Here is a 23,383-nt window from a genome sequence, read left to right as displayed (position 1 = left end):
GAAGCACTCTACGTGTTATTTAATCTCTTAAACCTCATTTTACGGCCAACGTCGGGTGTCTGCCAGGAGCCAGGAAGTGGCAGTTAGGATTCCAAGTCAGTCTTCCTCTCTCCAAAGCTCCGGCTCTTGTCTTAACTGGGCCATGCCCCCGAAAGGATGCAGAATTCTCGCAGCACTAACATTGCCCCGGTTCTAAAGCCTCTCCCTGGCCGGGAGGTATTTTCCCCACTTGAGCTCATTAGCACAATCTCTGCTAAACCTGTGAATCCTAAGAATCCGCGAGTTTCTTAAATTGCACTTTCCCAGGCGACTGACTCGCAGTTGGCTCGGGGCCGAGGGTCTACATTTATCACACACACTGGCCTCAGTAGGGCTGCAGGAGACACTGGGTTAGTGCCCTGGCCCTAGGGACCTATTCTGGTCTCCTCTTCTAACCGCTGTGGTCCCCAGACCCCGCCCCTGCGTTCCAGCGTTCATTGACTGTTTCCACCCCACCTGCTGCTAATAAACAGTTTCCCGAGCATTTATGCATTTCTACACGCACCCCGCCTCCACACACACACACACCTTGGACACGAACGCCATGGAGGTGCTGAAACCGCACGCAGGCGCCCGGTGTGTACTGAGTCACCAAGCTCAAGAGGTCGTTACTACAATTATCCTGCAATTTCAGAATAAGCAGGAGACCAAGAGAGAAGCAGCGAAGTTGGGGTATCTAAAATATCAGTGTTTGGAAGTGTATCCGGGAAGCACTGCACGGCGGCCACCGCAAGCAAGACCCTAAAGAAAGCTGCCCTCGCCCAAAGCCCGTCCATGCATGTGGGCGCCGTTCAATTTACACCAAGTTCCAAGAGGTGGGACAGACCCACCACTCTCCTACGCCGGAGCCGCGAGAACAGGCTCCCCCTGGCCTCCAAAATGGCGGAGGGTGGTCACGTGGGCGAGCATTCCCGCGGGCGGGGCCCGAGTGTTCGCCGGAGACGAGCTGCGAGTCACGTGGTCTACAGAGGCGTGTCCATGGGCGTGTTCGTCAGGCTATCAGATCAGTCGGCCAGAGTCTCCGCGCGGGCCACGCCCCTCGGGTCTTCCGGGGCTCGCGCGCGACGGCGGGGTGGAGCCTTTCTCGTGACCTTTCACCCCAGCATGGCTGCGCCCGTGGTACCGGTGAAGTTCTGGAGACCGGGTAAGGTTCTTGGTGGGACGCTGGGCAGAAGCAGTGGCCTGTCTTAGGTCTTGGCGCTGCAGCCGGCGCCCTGGGACCAACGGACGTGCTTACTGGCCTGACCTCGGCGGGCTGGGTGCCTCTGTCTCTGTGCGAGGGGACTGTGCGGCTGCGGCGCCCACTGCAGTTCCGAGGGACTCGGCGGTCAGCCCACCACTGGAGCAGAAGCTCGCTGTGTGACCTTGGCGTCTCAGCCGCCTCAGGCTTGGTTTTTCTCGTCACTGTTCGCTCCTCGAGACTGGCAATCCTAAGGCGCCCACGCGTGCCGTGGTGTAGCCCTGGGGCTACGTTGGGTCCCGACGGAGGTGCTGCCCGGTACTGCAGCTTAGTCCGTGGAGTCGTGACTGCCCGGGCTCAGATTTTGGTCCCGCCTGACCTGGTCACCTGTGAAATGGCAGAATAATGACGTGTGTCAGTGGGCGTTAGTAACAAGCACCGCACTCTGACTTAAAGTCTCTTTTCCCAAAAAAGGAAAATGTCTTATTTTCTTGTAGGATGACTCTTGTTCGCCCAAATGTCTACCAGAAAGTGGACACCCTCCTTCGTATCGGCTGCTACCCCAGCCCTCTCTCACAGACTGAAAGGGATCACAGCCACAAAATGCTTTGCTTGTTTTGGCATTTACTTTCTGGTTTTTATTGTTAAAAACCAGGAGTTTCTTAAGTTACAAGCTTTTTTTTTTTTTTTTTTTTTTAACCACTTGCATCCCTGTAGGCTTTGCAGCAAAGATGAAATGAGACAATACAAGAAAAGACTTTAACGAGTGTTTTACAGTGGTTTCCTGGCATTCTGACCACGCATGTGAATGATGTAGGCGGTAAACCCAATCAAAAGATGTGCTGATACCTTTTCAAAGTTTGCAGCTTTTCTTTTTTGCAGTTAATGGTGATTTTATGATTCAGTGTTTCAAAGCATCATGGATTATCCATCCAGAACTGCCCCCCCCGCCACTACCCTTAAATTTTCTTTTTTCTTTAAATATTGATTGATTTGGAAGACAGAGAGATAGAGGTCTTCCATCCACTGGTTCACTCCCTAAATGGCTGCAGTGGCTAGGCCTGGGTCATGCTGAAGCTGGGAGCCAGGAAATCATCCAAGGTTTATGTTTACTTGAGCTACCGTCTGCTGCCTTCCCATATGTGTTAGCAGAAAGCTGGATTAGAAGTGGAGAAGCTGGGACTTGAACAAGCACGCTGGCATCCTGGCATGGGATGCCAGCATGGCAAGCTGCAGCTTAACCTGTGCCACAGTGCTGGCGCCTGTCCTGAGTTTGCAGCCAAAACCAAGATCCCATTAAGTCATGAGTGACCATCTGTTTTATTTATTCAAGCCTTTAGTAATAGGTCAGAGTTAGGCCTAATAAAGGCCTGAATGAATTATTAAAAATCAGGCCAGAGTACTAAGGTCTTCAGAAAGTTTATGGGAAATGTGTATTATGAAAAAACTGCTTAGATTTTAAAATTCTCGGTGCCAAAATAAGTTTTCCTTTAATTTCATTTTTCATGTTTTGGTTAAAGAACCTGAAATTATTCTAAGATGTCTTTTTTATTTGAAAAAGAAAGAGCAAGTGCAAGCTCTCATCTACCAGTTCAGTCCTCAAAAGTCCACACTGGTGAGGTCTGGGCTTGGTCAGAGTTGGGAGCTGGGAATCGATCCAGGTCTCCCAAATGGTGGCAGGGATCCAACCACTTGAGCCATCACCTGTTGCCTCCCAGAGCCCACATTGGCAGGAAGCTGGAATCAGGAACTGGAGGTGGGCATTAAACCAGGTGTTCTGACGTGGGACATGGGGATCTTAACTGTTTTGGAGAGACATTCTGGATGCAGATGTGGGAGAAAGTGAAGTCAGTAATGACTCAATTCGTGTTAGATGACTGTCCAAGTAAATGGCTCTCAAATTTTGCAGTGTAATTGAATCACTTGATAAGCTTTAAAACCTGATATCTGGGTGCATCCCTTGTCAGTGTCTGGAGGACTATGAGCCAGCATCAATATTTTGTATTTGTATTTTTAAAAGGTTTATTTATTTACTTATTTGCAAGGCAGAATGATAGAGGGAGAGAGAGTGAGGTCTTCCATCCATTGGTTCACTCCCCAAATGCCCACAACACTGGGACTGGTTCAGGCTGAAGCCAGGAGCCTGCCCAGAGCTCTGTTTGGGTTTCATGTGCATACAAGGGCTCAAGTACTCGGGCCGTCTGCTGCTGCTTGAGCGTTTGTAGGGAGCTGGATCAGGAGCAGAGTAACCAGAACTTGAATGGAGGCTTCTGTTTGGGATTCCAGATTGCAGATGGTGGCTTAGCTCACTGTGCCGCATGCTTGTGCCACAGTGCCTGCACCAAGCTTCACTATTTTTTGAGAGTGTCTAGGGAATTCCAGCATAACATCAAAGCGTGGGAACCACTGGTTTATGTAAACTGTGTTATCGTTAGCTGAGATAGGAAAACTTTAGTAGACGTTTATAGGGCTCTTGCTTTGTGCTAGTCACTGTCATTTATAGCAACTTACTAAAGTCATCATGATCTCTCTATGATGAAGATAACTGGTTCTAATCCCTGTCAGGGCACCAGATTCTGTCTCGGTTGCCCCGCTTCCAGTCCAGCTCTCTGCCGTGGCCCGGGAAGGCAGTGGAGGATGGCCCAAGTGCTTGGGCCCTGCACCCGAATGGGAGACCAAGACAAGCACCTGGCTCCTGGCTTCGGATCAGCATGGTGCACCGGCTGCTGGCTGCAGCGCACCAGCTGCAGTGGCCACTGGCTGGGGGAACCAACGGAAAAGGAAGACCTTTCTCTCTGTCTCTCTTACTGTCTATTCTGTCAAAAAAAATTTCCTTTTTTTTTTTTTTTTTTTGATGATGTTGGTTTCATGACACAGAAATCATTGTGCATCTACATTTTATTATTATTTTAAAAAATCTTATCTTGGGGCTGGTGCTGTGGCTCAGCAGGTTAAAGCTGTGGTTTGCAGCACTGGCATCCCATATGGGCAAGGGTTTGAGTCCCAGCTGTTCCTCTTCTTATCCACCTGTCTGCTAATACACCTGAGAAAGCAGCAGAGAGATGGCCAAGTGCTCCCTGCACCCACATGGGAGACTTAGAAGAAGCTCATGGTTCCTAGCTTTGGCCCAGCCCAGTCCTGGCTGTTGTGGCCATCTGGGGAGTGAAACAGCAGATGGAAGATTGGTCTCTGTCTCTCTGTCTCTCTCTCTCTCTCTCTCTCTCTCTCTCTCTAACTCTTCTTTTCAAATAATTTTTTTTAAAAGTCATGTTGGGCCGGAGCCGTGGCTCAATAGGCTAATCCTCCGCCTTGCGGAGCTGGCACACCGGGTTCTAGTCCCAGTCGGGGCGCCGGATTCTGTCCCGGTTGCCCCTCTTCCAGGCCAGCTCTCTGCTGTGGCCCTGGAGTGCAGTGGAGGATGGCCCAGGTGCTTGGGCCCTGCACCCGCATGGGAGACCAGGAGAAGCACCTGGCTCCTGGCTTCGGATCAGCGAGATGCGCCGGCCCTAGCGCGCCAGCTGCGGCGGCCATTGGAAGGTGAACCAACGGCAAAAGGAAGACCTTTCTCTCTGTCTCTCTCTCTCTCTCTCACTGTCCACTCTGCCTGTCAAAAAAAAAAAAAAAGTCATGTTTATTGGAATGTTTTTTTAAAAGATTTATTTATTTATTTGAAAGGCAGAGTTACAGAAAGAAAGAGAGAGGCAGAGTGAGAGCGAAAGCTAGAGAGAGCACACAAGAGTGGTCTTCCATATGTTGGTTCACTCCCACTCACCAAATGGCTGCAATGACCCGGGCTGGGCCAGGCTGAAGCCAGGTGCTTCATCTGTGCCTCCCACATAGGTGCGGGGGGCCCAAGTACTTGAATCTACTTGCACTACTTTCTCAGACACATTAGCAAGGAGTTGGATTAGAAATCGAGTAGCCATGAATTGAACCAGCACCCGTATGGAATGCTAGTGTTGTAGGCAGTGGCTTAACCCGCTGTGCCACAGTGTCAACCCCAATAACTCTCTTATAGGTGAACAAACTCATATTCAGTATATAAAACAGGTTGTGGGAAATGCAACTCAGGGAGGTGATTGAAGCTTTACATAAGTCTGGAAATAATTGGAATCATGAACACACACACACACACACACACACACATATATATATATTTTAAAGTCAGAGTTACACAGAGAGATAAGGAGAGGAGAGAGAGGTCTTTCATCCACTGCTTTGGTTCACTCCCCAAATGGCTGCAATGGCTGGAGCTGGGCCGATCCAAAGTCAGGAGCCTCTTCCGCATCTCCTATGTGGTTGCAGGGGCCCAAGGGCTTGGGCCTCCTCCTGCTCTTCAGGCCATAGCAGAGAGCTGCATCAGAAGTGGAGTAGCCAGGTCTTGAACCAGCACTCATAAGGGATGCTGGCGCTTCAGGTCAGGGCATTAACCTGCTGCGCTACAGCGCCTGCCCCGCTGCTAGTTTATGATCTCTACCTTAGGGAGCACGACTTAAGAGCTTTCTATAGGGTGCACCAGTTAAGCTGCTGCTTGTGACACTAGCATCCTATATTGGAGGTTGGGCCATCTTCTACTGCCTTCCCAGGTGCATTAGCAGGGAGCTGGGTTAGAAGTGGAGCTGCAGAGACTTGAACCAGTGCTTAAATGGGATGCTGGCATCGCAGGCAGTGGCTTAACCTGCTGCACCACAATGCTGGTCCCTCAACTTTGTTTACAAATGGAGAAATGAAGGTGTTTATAGTTTGCAAAAATGAATTACCAGCTCCCTTAAGCCATAGAGCAGGGGTGGGGAACGTCCTATTTACAGGCCGTATGAAGTCCACGAAATCATTTGGTCTGGCCCTGCCAAGGCAGCCACAGGCTGGAATTGAAATTCAGTAAGTTTGTAGAAGGCTAATGTTTAAGTTGATAATTTTGTTTGGCTTCAGATGATGTTATAAATCTCCAAATGCCCTTGGCAAAGGAAAGGCTCCCCACTCCTGCCATAGAGCATACTCACAAGAACAAAAACATCCATTATCGGTGGGACTGTTTACAGGGGAGAGCAGCCTTGGATTCTGGTTTGGCTGAATGCAGTCTTTTGTAAGAAGATGTGCCCTTCATGGATAGAGAGCAGCTATTGTTGAAGAGCTTGTAGCAGAACGTATGGGACGGATTGGGCTGCAGCTTAGAGACCAGGGAGGAGTGGGGTAGGGAAGTCCCCTGGGTAGGTTAAACCCTGAAGTGGCAGGAAGTAGGCGACCTTGAAGGAGCAAGGTTAAAATAGTCCAGGCATGATGTGAAGATGTAAAAATGTTTTGACAGGAGAGAATTCAGGGCAGTAACGCTGCAGAAGAGCAGAAAGTATTATTTGCTGTCATTTTCTCCAATTGAAATTACAAGGAGTTAAGATGTAGGGAGCTCAGGGGAGAAAGGAAAGGAAACCCGTTTATTGGAGCACAGGCTTTGTTCCAGGTCCTGTTCTGTCTGTCTTGTTGAAAGGAAGGTCAGTATTTTGGCAACAGCAACATGGCAGCGGCCCGCTTACCTGATTGTTGGCAGACTTGGACCTTGGAAACACAGCCGTGTTCCTGGAAGTACCTAGAAAAAGGTTGGAGCTCGGGTCAGTTATATTCTGGTGTATTTTTCAGGACAGGATGTTCATAACCTTTATCAGATTTCTTGAAGAGATTTGAGTCTTGTAGAAATAAGGAACTGGGCTAAATATTCTTGTCACAAAGTCCTCACGTGCCCCACATAGGATCACAGATTTTGAGTTCAGAAGACCTGGGAATTGGTAGTTGTTTTTTTTTTTTTTTTTTGGAAGAGTTAACCATCCATCTGCTGGTTCACACTCCAAGTGGCCACAATGGCCAGGGCCGGGTCAGAATGAGCCGGGAGTCAGGAGCTTCATCCCATGTGGGTGGCAGGGGCCCAAGTACTTGGGCCATTTTCCTTTGCTTTTCCAGGCCATTGTCAGGGAGCTGGATTGGAAGTGGAGCAGCTGGGACACGGATCAGCATCTGTATGGGATGCCGGCTTTGCAGGCCATGGCTTTACCTGCTAGGCCACCATGCCAGCCCCCAGATGATAGTTTTTGATGATTATCCATGTATAGCTTGTGCTTGAACTTACTGATTCCCAGGGCAGCATACGCCAGTGCTGAACAGGTGTGCTTAGAAATAACCTTCCTTATGTTGAGTTGAATTCTGAGTCTTGTGTCATTTATATAAGTTCCTAGTTCTATTCTTGGTGACACATACAGATCAGCAGGAAGAGCTACAGAGCTGGTTGGGAAAGTTGAGCCGGTGTTCTTCCTGAGGTTTTTTTCCCTTTCAGACTGAAAGGCTGTCTGACACTGTCAGCAAATTTTCATTCTCAGATATGGCTTGCCTCTTCTTTCCCTTCCTGAATACCAGTTTGTCGTTGCTCTTAGCAAGAAGCTGTGGATAGCTGCTGTTTAATCTGCTCTGCACAGTGATTTCTGGGAACAGCCTTTCCCATCAAACCACTCTAACTCTGTGATTTAAATGGATGCTGCCACTCTCTGTGTCCCCCTCTACCAGCCATGGGGTGAGGGTGGGCACTGGACCGTGACCAGCATAAAGAGTACCCTTTCCCCCTTTACCCATGTGTATAATACACATCTGAGATTCCAGTCCCCCTCTTTATTTCTTCATGCACTAAGTTATGTTCTCCTGGGAGGAAGAACAAGAGAAGCAAGACCTCTCCCTAAGAATAGGGTGTGCATCTCTGTTGTATCTTTAAGCCCTTTGCTCCATGCCTGGCACAGAGTCGAGCCTCCATCTGTCCCCACCTGGTGATTGCCTGAGTGATGGAGGAATGGTGAGCTTGAGCTTGAGCTAATTTCCACTGAGTTTCTTTCACTTCTGCTAAGAGTTTGCTAACAATATGGACACAGAGGGCCAAACCAGAAGCAAGTGCCCTGTAGTGCTCAGCTCTGGGCTGCCAGTTTGGAGCCAAGAGGGGCTGCCATCTCCTTTGCTCTTAAGGCTTGTATTCTCTGGATGTCTTCCTAAAGCTAGAGTTTAACATCATTTAATAGTTACATAAACTGCATTGCTTCTGTTGTGTATCTTTAAAAGCTTGTAACTGTTATACATTTTTTCTGTTTTTTACATCAGAGAAACTGAAAAAACATTTCTGTTGCAGGTACAGAGGGGCCGGGGGTCAGCATCTCTGAAGAGAGGCAAAGTCTTGCTGAAAACTCTGGGACAACCGTTGTTTACAACCCCTATGCCGCCCTCTCGATAGAGCAGCAGAGGCAGAAGCTGCCAGTGTTCAAGGTACGTCCCTGAGCATGTTCTGTGTCTGTGCTGGCTTTAGGCTTGGCTCTGAAGGGAATAATGTCCTCTTACTTACAATGGGTTTTTCAAACAAACTCGTATGGATTTACTTAGAATAGATTTTTCAGAGAAACTGTTATCCTAAGGGATTACTTTTCAAAGTATCTGTGTGTTTGTTAACGTTCGTAAATCTTGACAGTCTAGATTTTTTTCAGTTATGTCTTAAGACTCATTGCAAGCTGGAAGAATTAGAATGATATTCTTTTTCCCCTCTATTACTTTCAATTATGGACAGCTTCAAACATACACAAAAGTAGAGAAAACACCATAGAGAACTTTATGTACCTACTTTCAACAAATTACTAATATATGACCAATTTTTGCTATCTTCTAAAAGATGTATTTCTTTAAAGATTAATTGAGAATATTTCAATTGAAGAGGGTTTTCACATATTCCTTGACATCCTTCCATCCATCTGTCTGTCTGTTCATCAGTCCATCTATCCATGTATTCATCTAGTGGATCTGCTATTTATAAAATAATTTTAAAGAACCCAGATGTTTCTTTCTCCCAATCAAAACAAACCAAAGCACAAAGTCCAAACCAACAAGAAGAAACCACCAAGACAACAGCCAGTAGGCTACCTGCAGCAGAATCTCCTTTGGGTGCTTGTAAAAGTATAGATTCCTGGGCCCCACCCCAGCCCTATTAGAATTCTGTGAGTAGGGATAGGAATTTATTTTCTTACTTTCTCTCTTTCTTTCTTTTTTTTTTTTTTTTTTTTTAAGATTTATTTATTTATTTGAAAGTTAGAGAGAGAGAGAGAGAGAGGGAGAGACAGATCTTCCATTTGCTGGCTCACACTTCAGAGAGCCGCAACAGCCAAGACTGGGCCAGGTTGAAGTCAGGGCCAGGAACTTCATCCGGGTCTCCCTCATGGGTGGCTCAGGCCCAAATACTTGGGTCATCTGCTGCTTTTCCAAGGTTATTAGCAGGGAGCTGGATTGGAAATAACAGCAGCCAGGACATGAACCAGTGCCCATATTGAATGCCAGCATCATAGGTGGCAGCTTTACCTGTTATGCTGGCTCCAGGAATCTTCATTTTCAATAAATATCCTGCAAGGTTTTCTTTTTTTTTTTGGACAGTGAGAGAGAGAGAGAGAGACAGAGAGAAAGGTCTTCCTTCCGTTGGTTCACCACCCAAATGGCTGCTACGGCCGAAGTTACGCCGATGCGAAGCCAGGAGCCAGGTGCTTCCTCCTGGTCTCCCATGGGGTGCAGGGCCCAAGCACTTGGGCCATCCTCCACTGCACTCCCAGGCCACAGCAGAGAGCTGGACTGGAAGAGGAGCAACCGGGACAGAACTGACGCCCCAACCGGGACTAGAACCTGGGGTGCCGGTGCTGCAAGCGGAGGATTAGCCTAGTGAGCTGTGGTGCCGGCCAGCAAGGTTTTCTCTACTAAGGTTTAAAAGCTATGTATCTAGATTCCAAATACTGCCAAATTCAAAAACCCAAAATTAGCAGTGCCTTATTTGTTAGGTAGAAACTGGCAGCATTCCAGTTCTTCTAACCCCTCCGCAGACAGTGCATTGGTGTGGCATCAGGTGAGCTGAGCAGTGATCAGAGTGAGAGCCTTGGGCAGTTTTTGTCCTTCATTCCAAACCAGGTATTTATGGAATGCATTCATTACTTTATAGATCATCAGGTGTGTCTAATCAAATGTACGGACAATAGTACATTCTGAAGCTCAGGAGATAAGGTGGTGGAGTTACCTTTGACTTTTTAAGTGGGCAGACCAGTGTTTTTGCTTACACTGAATGAGTAAAGGAGGCTCAATTGAAATAGGTACAGAGGGTGCTTTATCTGCATTGGAGTATACATGTGGGCACTTTACTGTGAAATTGGAGTTAGAGCTAGAGGTGCAAGCATAGTCTGTTTTTCCCCAGGGCTTTTACAAGTTAATGAATGAAAACATTTTAATTAGATAAAATGGGTTTGTTATACAAGTATCAGGTTTCCTTCACATCACTGTTCCCCACTTGCTACCCTCCCTGGAAGCAACACTGCTACCAGTTTGTTTTGTTTTGTTTGATTTTACTTTTTTTTTTTTTAAAGATTTCATGTATTTATTTGAGAGGTACAGTTACAGACACAGAGAGAGATACGGAGAGAAAGGTCTTCCATCTGCTGGTTCACTCCCCAATTAGCCACAACAGCCGAAGCTGAGCCTATCTGAAGACAGGAGCCAGGAGCTTCTTCCGGGTCTCCATGTGGTGCAGGAGCCCAAGCACTTGGGCCATCTTCTACTGCTTTCCCAGGCCACAGCAGAGAGCTGGGTCAGAAGAGGAGCAGCTTGGGACTTGACCCAGTGTTCATATGGGATGCCGGCACCACATAATATGCCACAGCACTAGTCCTGGCCAGTTTCTTGTTTGCTTTTATTTTTCCAAAAATAGTCTACACATAAAATAATATATATGAACTTATCTTTCTTTAAAAATACACACATTAGTGTATTTTTCTCACTGTTCTATGCCTTGTTTTCTTCCCTTAATATATCTTATAGATCATCCCATATTACTACAAATAGATAGTTGTTCTTTTTAACAGCTGGAAGTTAGTCCACTATTAAAGTGTTTCTAATGATTCAGTCCAACTCCTCTTGGTGAATATTTGGGCTATTTAGACATTTGCATCTCCTAGCCAGTTCTATAAAGTATGTGCTTATAAATACATCTTTGTATGTATGTGAAATGTGAAAAACACTTTTAAGTGAAAATGTTGACTCAGGGGACATATCCTTTAGCTATTTTGCTAAGTGTTAGATTGCAGTTGTATCAGTTCTGACACGCTCCTGAGAGTTGAAGATACAATTTCATCTTTTAAAATTGACTTTTCTGGGGCTGGCGCTGTAGCATAGCGGATAAAGCCGCCACCTGTGGTGCCGGCATCCCATGTGGGTGCCAGTTCGAGTCCCGGCTGCTCCACTTCTGATCCAGCTCTCTGCTATAGCCTGGAAAAGCAGTGGAAGATGGCCCAAGTCCTTGGGTCCCTGCACCCACATGGGAGACCCAGAAGAAGCTCCTGGCTCCTGGCTTTGGATCAGCAAAGGTCTGGCCATTGCGGCCAGTTGGGAAGTGAACCATGGGATGGAAGACCTCTCTCTCTCTCTCTCTCTCTGCCTCTCCTCTCTCTGTGTAACTCTGCCTTTCAAATAAATAAATAAATCTTTTAAAAAAATAAATAAAATTGACTTTCCTTTGGAAACAGCTGGTTTCACAATGTCTAAATATCTTTGTCTAGGTCTTCTGAGCCAACATACAGTGATTTACAATGTACGGCTGTTCTTTTCCAGCTTAGGAACCACATTTTGTACTTGATAGAAAACTATCAGACTGTGGTGATTGTTGGAGAAACCGGCTGTGGGAAGAGCACACAGATTCCACAGGTGAGTGCCTGTTGAATGTGGGTGTTTACATGTAGGTTGAGGTGCAAGGCTGTTGTGATTTGAAAGGTCTCTTTACTGTGCTTTGCGTTTTTCAGGTCTCCTTTCAGGAAACTTTCATCCCTGACATTCACCCCCACTAGGAAATAGTCACTTCATCTCCTCTGAAGGTCCCTCTTCAGTTAGGAGTTACTCACCTCTGATACTTTGACTTATTCTGAATCCAGAATAATAACTGAATGGCCATCCTCTGAAAGAAACCGTGGGGATTCATTAAAAGATGTGCAGTAGCTGGCTTTTGTCCTCGGATAATTGCCGGGGGTGAGGAGTCAAATGGCTACTGCTGGGGTTGTAAGTAAAACCTGGCCATTATAGAGTTGTGCAGTGCTGTGAGAAACTTCTCAAGTTAGGAAAAACCGTATGTGTGTGGACGTGCTTGGAGAGAAGGCTCATAAAAGGCCCTGTAAAGGAAACAGTGTTTGAAATGGACCTTGAATGACTGGTTCCAATCCAGGGGATCTTGCGGTCAGCCATCCTGGGGTGGAGAAGTAGGGTGAGGTCAGTGTACCGTCAAAGCCTTGACTTGACAGGTGAAGAATGATAATTAAGTGCTGAGGTTGACAATTCCTCAGGTTTTTCTTTTCTTTTCTTAGTGTAAATTAGGATAGTGCCTGCATCATAATTGTGCGTATTGCCATGTTAGGACCAGGGAATACACCTGTGTCACCAGCACCCAGCTCAAGAGCCCCAGAAACCACCTGTGTCTCCTTCCAGTCTCTGACTTCCCTCTCTCCTATTCCCACAAACATACAAGGGTAATGCTTGCTCTGGCTTCCAACACTATAGATTAGTTGTGCCTAATTTTGGACTTTATGAAGGAGTAATATATCTTCTTTTGTCCAATGTTATATGTACAAGATTCTTTCCTGTTGTTGAGAGTGCTTGTAGTTTATTCATTCTTGTTGCTCTGCATAGCCAGCAAACCACAGCCATGGACCAAATCCAACCCACTGCCTGTTTTTGTAAATAAAATTTTATCGACATGCAACCACACTGAATTGCCAACATATTGCCCATGGCTTCTTTCATGCTGTGACACAGAGTTGAGCAGTTGCTACAGAAACTCTAAGCACTTCATAGCCTAGAAATTTTATTACCTGGCCCTTTACAGAAAAACTTGGCTGATGACCACAGTTGTTGATAATAGGACATCCTGATGTGCAGGACTGCAGGAGTGGGAGGGAACAGAAGGATCTGGGAACCAAGGACAAAGCCCTGAGAGCATCAGCACTTAGGAATTAGCAGGAGCGAGACAGAATGGCAGCCAGGGAGATGGCAGAGAGACTGGGGGTGGGAGATTGTCCAGGGTCAGAGAAAGCACACACAGACAAGAAGTGAGTCTCAGGAGGTGAATGGGTGACAGTTTGAGCCAGGAGAGTGGCCAGGGAGTAGGAGACCTGATTGAGTTCTTGGTTGTTCAGTCAGTAGAGCAGCGCCAGAGGTGGTGAGCACAAATATCAGCTCTCTGGTTGGCTTTTATGGTTAAGAGATTCTCAGGGGAAGGGGATGAAAATCCCTCTGTGTTTTTGAACTTGATGATGTATTCTTGACTGCCTGGTCCAGACTTGTAGGGGTGCCCGCAGATATGTATGGTTCTCAGTCCCTTTGTCTGCCCTCCTACTTCATTCTGAATAATGAGTTTAGTGTGCTACCAAGACATAGATATTTCTAAAAAGTTCCCCAGGTGATCTCATGTGCAGCTAGAGAGAATAACCTAGTAGAAAAAGGACAACATGAGTTGCAGACAGCAGAGGGTTTGGTGACCTGGAGGCAGAATGCATGCAGATGGTATCAAGAGCCCAGCAAATTACTTATTTTTTACAGAGCAACACAAGAGAAGGGCCAGGTTAATTACTGAGATGTTATTGGTTATAGAGTACTAGTAGTAATAATAGGTAATTACAATAATAATAATAATAAGTACTGTATAAAGGAGCACTTGATACCTAGTAATCTGTTAATCCTCAGTGACCCTAAGAAGTCGGAACTACTCATATTGCTGATCTTTGTATAGATGAGGACACTAGAGTCATGGGGTTGGGGAATATAGGATGGAGGTAAAAGGCCACATGAGAGCCAGCAGCTTTAGTGTGTTTTGGAGTCAGTCTGTATGGATATTTTGTTGGCTTAGGATAAACTGTGTTCTGTTAACAAAGAACTTGAAAATCTTGGTGGTTTAAAGCGCTTAGGCTTACTATTTGCTCCTACTACGTGGTCTCTTCATGAGGCCGTGCTGTTACATCACTGAGACCTCGCTGATGGCAAACTTGTGGGACTTGCTGCTCTTGTGACGGAGGTCAGGTGAGATGACTCTTACCGCTGTGACTACAAGTGGCCCTTTACTTGGATTTCATTGGCTGAAGCAAGGTACATGGCGAGGCCTGATAGTCACGGGTAGGAGTGTATATAATTCTCCCACAGGGATGGAGGTGGGTAGCAGATATTTGAAACAGCACCATCTGGTCATTTCCCACAGCTAAAGCTTAGCTGCCTGAGAACAGAGGAGGCCTGATAAGGGTTAAGTCCAAAGAAAGAATCGCCAGACAGGAGTAGGGGCTGAGTATCCAGGCTTGGTAATATGAATGAAAGTAGGGTGTTTTTGTTTGTTTTAAAATTCATTTTAGCGTTTTTAATATTTTGAATATTTAATGGGCTTACATGGTTTAAAATCCAAGTGATATTAAAGACCGTAAAAAGAAATATTTTTCCCTTCTGTCTTACTCCCATTTGCTTTGTGCAGATGCAACCAATATTACCAGTTTCTTGGGCAGAGATTTTGTATACGTTTACAGAGAAATGAATCTGTGTATATATTCATAAATGTATGCCTCTCCTTCTAAATCGTGAATGGTAGAGTCTGTACAAGTTTCATTGTGCCCTTTTTTAAAAAACATGGTATAACGCTCTTTTGTACTACTGAGATTGGCTGTGTGTGAGTTTGAATTTGGGTGATAGAATTGTGTCCTGGTTATGTGTCAGGGCTTTGGTTTCATGAGCCTGAGCCCCAGCTCTCAGAATTTCATCTATTTCCTTGGACAAGTTACATGGCCTCTTTGCTTCCTTGTCTATGTATTTTGTTAAAGATTTATTTCTTTATTTGAAAGGCAGAGTTACAGAGAGGCAGAGGCAGAGAGAGAGAGAGAGAGAGAGAGAGAGAGAGAGAGGTCTTCCATCCGCTGGTTCACTCTCCAGATGGTCACAACAGCTGGAGCTACACCGATCCAAAGCCAGAAGCCAGGAGCTTCTTCTGGGTCTCCCATTTGGGTGCAGGGGTCCAAGGATTTGGGCCATCTTCCCCTGCTTTCCCAGGCCATAGCAGAGAGCTGGATCAGAAGTGGAGCAGCTGGAACTTGAACCGGTGCCCATATGGGATGCCAGCACTGCAGGCTGTGGCCTTAATCACCACAGCGCCGCCCCCTTTATCTATGTATTGATGATGATCTTGCCTTCCTTACAGGATTTCTTTTGAGGACTAAATGAGGTAATGTGTATAAGGCACTCAGTACAGTTCCTGGTGCTTAGTAAGGTACTCAGTGAATCTTGGCTACTATCCTTGTAGTTCTATTGTATATCTGTGTTGATTAGGGTGATTGGTAGTATTGTGTGCATGTTGGTAATACAGGTGAAAGAAACTGTAGTTGTCATAGCAAAACCTACATTACATCTTTGACATTTTGCTCTTTACAGTCATTTTAAAAAATATTTTGGGGCCGGACCTGTGGCATAGGGGGTAAAGCCGCTGCCTGCAATTCTGGCATCCCATATGGGTGCCGGTTCATGTCCTGGCTGCTCCACTTCCAATCCGGCTTTCTGCTGTGGCCTGGGAGAGCAGTAGAGGATGGCCCAAGACCTTGGGTCCTTGCGCCCGTGTGGGAGACCTGGAAGAAGCTCCTGGCTCCTGGCTTCAGATTGGCGCAACTCCAGCTGTTGCGGCCAGTTGGGGAGTGAATAAGTGGATGGAAGACCTCTCTCTCTCTCTCTCTCTCTCTCTCTCTCTCTCTTCTCCCCCTCCCCCCTCCCCCCTCCCTCTCCCTCTCTCTCTGCCTCTTCTTCTCTCTGTGTAACTCCAGCTTTCAAATAAATAAATAAATCATTACAAAAATATTTTGGCTTTTTTCCTGTTAACTTTCATAGCCTCATTTTGCTTGTAAAAATTAAAAAAAAATTATTTGAAAGGCAGAAAGAGAAAGCGAGTGTGAGAGATATTTCCCACTGGTTCATTCCCCAAATGCCTGCCATAGTTGGGGCAAGGCCAGGCCAAAGCCAGGAGCCAAGTACTCAGTCCAGGCCTCCTGTGTGTGTGGCAAGGGCCAGTTACTTGAGCTATCACCTGCTGCCTCCAGGGTGCACATCAGCAGGAAGCTGGAATCGGAAGTGGAGCCAGGACTTGCACCCAGGTGCTCCAGTAGGAGATGCTGTGCCAAACACCTGCCCCCCTACAGTCATTTTTTTTTTTAAGATTTATTTATTTGAGAGGCATAGTTATAGACAGAGAGAGGGAGGGACCAAGAGAGAGGTCTTTGCATCTGCTGGTTCATTCCCCAAGTGTCTAATATGCCCTGAGCCGAGCCGATCTAAAGCCAGGAGCCAGGAGCTCCTTCTGGGTCTCCCACATGGGTGCAGGGGCCCAAGCACTTGGACCACCTTCTGTTGCTTTCCCAGGCCATCAGCAGGGATCTGGCTCAGAAGTGGAGCAGCCGGGTCTCGATCTAGCACCTACATGGGATGCCAGCACCACAGGCTTAACCTCCTGTGTCACAGCACTGGCCCCCTCTACAGTCAGTTTTTAAACTTCATGTTTAAGTTTAGACTGATAGGAAGGTTGTAAGAAATAATACAAGAATTCTCCTATCCCATGCATGTGACTTCTAATATAATTATCAAATGTAGGACAGTGATACTGGACTTCAGGTCTTACTTAAATCCCATCAGTTTTCCCACTTGTATTCTTTTTCAGACCCAAGATCCTACACTGCGTTTGTCATTTCTCCCTGGTTTCCTGTAATCTGTGAGAGTTCCTAGGCCTCCCAGTCACTCCCCGTCTTTTATGATCTTAGTACTTTGACAGAATATTGGGCATTTTTTTTGGACCATGTCCCTCAGGTTGTATTATGTCTTTTTATTTTTTTGTGATTTGAAGAGAATTTTTGCATTTGTGGCGAGAAACAAATGATACAGTGTCCTTGGTGCAGGGTGTAAAGGGTTCTGTGATGTTGACATGTGTTGGTGCTGGTGACGTTAACTTTGATCACTTGGTTGAGGTGTGAGGTTTGGACTCTAAAGCTGCTGCCCCTCCCTTTGCAGTTGGTAGATATCTTGGGGGCGATGTTTTCAGTGCAAATATGCTCCTCTCACATGTTCATGTACTGATTTCAGCGTCGCTCGGTGGGGCTTGTCTGCAGCACTGAGGAGTTCCCTTTCCCTTCATTGCCTTGTTGAGTGGAGTCTTCTGCAAGGAGGAGCTGTCCTTTCCCCGCATTTGTTTGCTTCTTAGCTCATCTCTGACTATGGATATGGATTCAAGGGTACTTGCATGTTTCTGTGGGTCCACACCTACTACTTTCATGGTTTATTTGCTCAGATTGTGCAATTGTTGATCACGAGGAGCTCCTTCAGTTTGCCTCCTGTTTTCTTTCTAAAAGCCTCCATCTGTTTTAGACCGTGTCCTAACTTTCTGTATCACAGACTTTTAGGCTCATCTTCTGTTTCCCTTGCACATGCCCCTGCTCCCTTAATGGGAGAGAAGTATTTAGAAATCAAGGTCAGGCTGTTAGGGTGCTCATGGCTATGGAGGTGTCATTGTTAAAGTCTGAGTGGGCAGGCTTAGGCAATAACACATTACACACAGAGTTTATGCTGATGTACCTGATTCAATCCAGCTCCACAAGGCTGGTTTTAGCCTTTCTTTATTTGTAACTTTTCTCCAGCAATGAGAAACTCGGTCCTCACTAACTGTATTTTTCATTAAATTCTATACACATAAAATAGATTCAGAATTGCTAACCCATACTCCTGCTGTTCCTGGAAAGGCAGCAGATGGTGACTCAAGTGCCTAGATCCCTGCCATCCCTGGGGGAAACCCAGGTTGAGTTCCAGACTCCTAGCTTCCACCTCGTCCAGCCCTGGCCATTGTGGTTGTTTGGGGGAGTGAACCATCTGAAGGAAGATCTTTTTCTGCCACTCTGTCTCTCTCTTTGCCTTACTCCCTAACTCTCTGCCTTCCAAAAAAGAAAAAAGAACTTGTTTTTTTTCTCAGTGATTTATTTTTATTTTTATTTATTTGAAAGGCAGAGTTACAGAGAGAGGGAAAGACAGAGAGAGAAATTTTTCTTTCTGCTGGTTTCCTCCCCAAGTGGTCACAACAACCAGGGGTAGGCCAGGCCAAAGCCAGAAGCCAGGAGCTTCTTCTGGGTCTCCTATGTTGGTGCAGGAGCCTAAGGATTTGGGCCATCCTCTGCTGCTTCCTCAGGCCATTAGCAGGGAGCAGGATTGGAAATGGAGCCGCCAGGACCCTAACCAGTGCCTGTATGGGATGCCGGTGCTGCAGGCGGAGGTCCCACCTGCTGTGCCACAATGCTGGTCCTCGCAGTGATTTTTAACACTGCAGGGTTATCCTTGGGGGAGGTTGTGGAGAAGTGATGTCAGATGTGTGCTGAGATGTGCTTCTGTTTGCAGTACCTTGCAGAAGCTGGCTGGACGGCGGAGGGGAGAGTGGTGGGAGTGACCCAGCCTCGAAGAGTGGCTGCTGTTACTGTGAGTTTATTTTCTGTGTCTTCTATTTCTAGGACTTTTTTTTTTTTTTTCTTATTGCTTAAAAGCTTCAAATGAATAGAAGTTGTTCCTTAACATTTTAGTTCTTCAGTTATAAGAACTATGCTTTAGAACACCAAGATTGTTTCTGCAAACAGAATTAGATTTCTATCATCTTTTCAAAATGAGAAATCTAAACCTATGGCTCCCAGAATTTTGGGTTCCTTAAAACTGATTTTGGGTGACCAGTTTTGTTACTTGGTCACATAAAAAATAAAAAATAAAAAAAGTAAAAAAAGCAACAACCATGATTTGAGTATTTTTGTAAAATTTCTGTCTATACATTATGAGCATTTTATGTAATAAAATACTCAGGAAGTAAAAACAAATAATTAGATAAAAAACACCATTGCTCATCACCCAGGAGAATCATTGTGAACTTCTGTGAATGTCACTCCAAGCTCCTTTTGAAGATAAAGATGAGTGGGTAGCTGGTTGGAGAGAAATAATGTTATAAACAGGGAATCCTAACCACATATTTGCTTGTGTTGAATTTAACAAAAGAGGAAACTAAAATGAAAAAGGAGTAGTTCCTGAACTTTGAATAAGTGTTTGTTCACTACAGAAAATTTATTGAAGCTTAAGAAAAAAGATTATGAAAAACTCCAAGATTTCACTTATTTTCAGTTATGGGCAGGTTTTTCAAAAAAATTCATGGAAAATACATATTATGTAAACTTGCATGGGTTTAAAAATATTTTTACACCAAAATAAACTTACCTTTTTTTAAAAAAGATTTATTTATTTATTTGTAAGGTAAAGATAGAGAGAGAGAAAGAAGTTGATCTTGTATCCACTGATTTACTCCCCAAATGGCTGTAACAGCCGTGGCTGGGCCAGGCTGAAGCCAGGAGCCAGGAGCTTCCTTGGGGTTCCCACATCTGTGCAGGGTCCCAAGTTACTTGGGCCTTCTTCCTCTGCTTTCCCTGGTGCTTTGGCAGAGAGCTGGATTGGAAGCAGAGCAGCTGGGACTGGAACTGGCAGTCTGATATGAGATGCTGGTCATGCACGCTCTGGCTTAACTTGCTGCACCACAGTGCTGCCCCCCAAGAAACTAGTTCTGCTTCTGCATATTATTTTAGCTCTGAACAGAGTTTTAATTAGTTGTGTAAACTTTGTTAACAAAGTCCATGTTATAATAGTTTTCAAGTTAAAAATTATTGGTAAACATTTTTACAAGTTGTGTGTGTAAAATTGGGTACGAAAGTTTGGAAACTATACTGCAGAGTTACGATTCATCTTTTATGTCACTGAAAGATGACTGAGTTGCTTAAAACTTAGAACACCTTCCTGTTTGTGGTTTGGAATCCCAGTGCATAATCAGCTTGCATTTCAGCTCCAAATTTGTAGCCATGGATAACCTCCATAAAATCACAAGCTTTCTCTCTAAAGAACAAAGATTGTATAAATTAACCAGGTCTTGTTAATAGAGTCATCAGGTTTGAAAAGCTGCATGACTGGAGGAACTTTGAGTGCAGACTAAAACCTTCCAACAGCCCCAGTGCCCGAGAACAGTCGCATAGGCCTTACTTGGGTTGGGCTCCTGGAGGAGCAGTGGGCAGTGACTCTCCTTGGACTCAGATGGGCTGCACTTGGCTTCCAGACTAGGCCTGCCTTGTCCTATGGAGCAGAATGAGCTCAGTTGCCTGCCTTATTTTGGTTTCCTCATTTGTAAATGTGAGGTTCTCTTTCCCTACCTGATGAGCTGTGTGCATCCTATTAACAAGATGGGATTTGTGAAAGTTTAGATAGAGTACAATGCTAGCTATGTAGTAAGTGCCCTGGGATTGATTTTCCTTTTTCTTTCTTTCTTTCTTTTTTTTTTTTTTTAAACCTCTCTTTCCCTTTTTGTATATATTTGTTCTGTCAAAAAGATGTTTGTTCAGTCTAATTGATGAGTTTTTGGGGAGCAGAATTTAAACAGAGGCAAAAATCTATTGCGAAACCAATAGATGGGGTCATTGTTTGGCCTAGCAGTTAAGACATGGTTTAGATGTCCACCTCTCCTATCAGAGTGCCTGGATTCAATACCTGGCCCTAACTCCTGACATCAGCTTCCTGCTGATGCAGACATTAGGAGGCAGTGGCTGATGGCCTAAGGAGATGGGTCCAGGGAGACCTGGATTGAGTTCCCTGCTCCCAGTCCCGGCCTTCGTGGGCATTTAGAGGGTGAGCCAACAGATGGAAGCCCTTCCTTCTCATCTCCATCTCTGTCTGTCTGTCTCCATCCCTGTCTGTCTGTCTCTGCTTCTCCAATAAATAAATTTTTAAAACTTCAAAGAAAAAAAAGCAAATAGAATGTGACTTTGTTCATAAATGACAAAATAAAAAAATTTGAAATAAAATACATTCTTTTGATTGCAAATGTATACAAATAGTAAGATGGCAAAAATAAATAAGTTTGGCTTTTTCTTTATAGACCCATAAAATGATTATATTTTTAATGGGCAGAATTGGTTCATTTATTTAATCATTTGTGCGAGCCTCTGTCTCCCATTAGCTGCCAGTGTCTCTGTGCACACATTCTCTGTACCATCTCCTGAGATTTGTAATACAACCACTTGTAGGGTTAAATTGAAAGAATCACGAAACCGTCCTGGTGAGATGCTGGTTATGGGGAGATAGAACGTCCAGAGGTAGAGCAGGTAGGATGGATTTCTGGTTTCATGAGCTGTTTCGAAAGACTGTGTGATACAGACCAGTTGCTCCATGATTGATTCTGCTTTGGCCTCTCAGATCTAATTTCAAGTCACTTGGCAGAGCCACTTCTGATCCTCCTCCACTCTAAAGTTTCTTCAGCAATGATGGGCAGATAACACCTGCTTGGGTGTAGCTGAGAGAGCAGGGAAGCCTGGGGCTGCAGCAGGGGCCCAGCCTCAGGATGCTTCCTGTGCCAGGCACATTCCAGACTCGGGAACCACAGCCTGGGCATGGGTGGAAGAGGTTGCTGCGCCTGTGGAAGAGGGAGACTAAACCCCTGTCGTACATGGGGCTGGCGTGCATAGTCCCTGGGAAACCTCTTTTCAGATGGCTTCCGTTTGGTTCTTTTCAGTTAGGTAATTATATAGTGACTGTTAAACTCTGTATTTATTTTATTTTAAATTAAACTGAATGGTAAACATTACTGCTCTTCTACTTTTAGGTGTATTCATTATTTCAGATATTTTTCATTAAAAATTAATGACCTTTGAGTAGCCTCCCTGGGGACCTCCAGGATCTTGTAATTGGAGTCTTGTTTTCTTTTCTTCACTCACGTTCTATACATGCCGTGTAGAGGGGGATGAAATTTTTCCTATAGTTGTGGACTTTATCATATATGTTATTTTGTTTTCTGCTTCTACTGTATTCACTTGGATCTTTTTATTAATCTTCTCATTCACCCATCTGCCTTTTTAAAATTTTTTTAACCCGTGTTTCTGTCTTCTTTTCCATTTTACTGTCTGTGGTAACTGGACACCGTTACAGATTGCTTTAGGCACCTGGCTCTTGAAAATATTTTTTTTTTTTTTGCCTCCAACAAGAAAATGAATTTGGCCTAGTATAGAATTTGATGATTCGTCTTCTGCCTGCATGGTCCAGTGGACAGTGCTTGATTTTAAGGCATGGAGACAGGAAAAGCTGTCCCTGGTTGATTGCTCTTTCTTCAGGAACAGGATAAATCTTTTGCACCAAATTTAGAGCTGAATTTGTGGCTAACCTTAAATAACTTCTGGCATATCTGTGGTTTTTGAAATTCCTCATTGGCTTTGGTCTTTTGAATTTATCTGTGATTTCTGTGGTCTTGGTCTTGGTCTATAACATCTTTATGTGATTTCATTTTTATTGTATATGTTCTTTTTTTTTTTTTTTTTTTTAAAGATTTATTTATTTAATTGAAAGAGTTACACGTAGAGAGAAGAGAGAGAGAGAGAGAGCGGTCCTCCAGCCACTGGTTCACTCACCAGGGCCAGAGCTGTGCCGATCCGAAGCCAGGAGCCAGGAGCTTCTTCCGGGTCTCCCATGTGGGTGCAGGGGCCCAAGGACTTGGGCCATCTTCTACTGCTTTCCTAGGCCATAACAGAGAACTGGATTGGAAGTGGAGCAACCAGGTCTTGAACCTGCACCCATATGGGATGCCGGACTTCAGGCCAGGGCATTAACCCATTGCGCCACAGCGCTGGCCCCTTGTATATGTTCTTATAAGTTGCCCCAAGACCATGATAGAATAAAATGAGATACCTAAGTATACAAATTAATAAATTGCAAAAATTACCATGTTTGTTCTCTAATAACTTGCACTATTTCTTCTCATTTTCCACTGTGTTCACATACTATTTAAAAAATAAATGACCTTAGGTTTTCCATAGTATGTGCTCTGTGCAGTAATTTCTATGTCTCTATTTTCAGCATGCTCTTTCTTCCCAAAGGTTGCAGGCAGAGTGGCTGAGGAAAGGGGTGCGGTGTTGGGCCATGAAGTGGGCTATTGCATCCGCTTTGATGACTGCACGCACCCGCTGGCTACAAGAATCAAGGTGAAGTGTTCAGGCTGCTTTCCTGGTACAAATAAGAGGAGAGGGG

At 45.2% G+C, this 23,383-nt stretch overlaps 1 protein-coding gene across 6 annotated transcripts in view; it reads left to right on the top strand.

Annotated features, from left to right (window-relative positions):
• Window positions 1-403: 403 nt before the first annotated feature.
• The window catches only part of DHX35 (DEAH-box helicase 35), a 73,855-nt gene continuing 50,875 nt past the window's right edge, over window positions 404-23,383 (top strand). For 3 of the 6 annotated variants that reach the window (XR_011379898.2, XM_002710767.6, XM_089307111.1), the window contains exons 1-5: window positions 404-1,183; window positions 8,373-8,506; window positions 11,867-11,959; window positions 18,692-18,769; window positions 23,233-23,337. Coding sequence is in view for 3 of the 6 variants with exons in the window: in XM_002710767.6 (XP_002710813.5) it covers window positions 814-1,183; window positions 8,373-8,506; window positions 11,867-11,959; window positions 18,692-18,769; window positions 23,233-23,337 (780 nt within the window). In the remaining 3 variants the exon portion in view is untranslated. Of the gene's footprint in view, window positions 1,184-8,372; window positions 8,507-11,866; window positions 11,960-18,691; window positions 18,770-23,212; window positions 23,338-23,383 lie in introns of all 6 variants that reach the window. The other 3 variants (XM_089307112.1, XR_016215850.1, XM_089307110.1) reach the window with 3 other exon arrangements.

Source organism: Oryctolagus cuniculus, chromosome 11 (genome assembly GCF_051225735.1).
Source record: "Oryctolagus cuniculus isolate XC-2025 breed Fujian yellow rabbit chromosome 11, ASM5122573v1, whole genome shotgun sequence".
NCBI classification, from domain to species: Eukaryota; Metazoa; Chordata; class Mammalia; order Lagomorpha; family Leporidae; genus Oryctolagus; species Oryctolagus cuniculus.
This window is presented reverse-complemented; position numbering and strand designations above follow the sequence as displayed.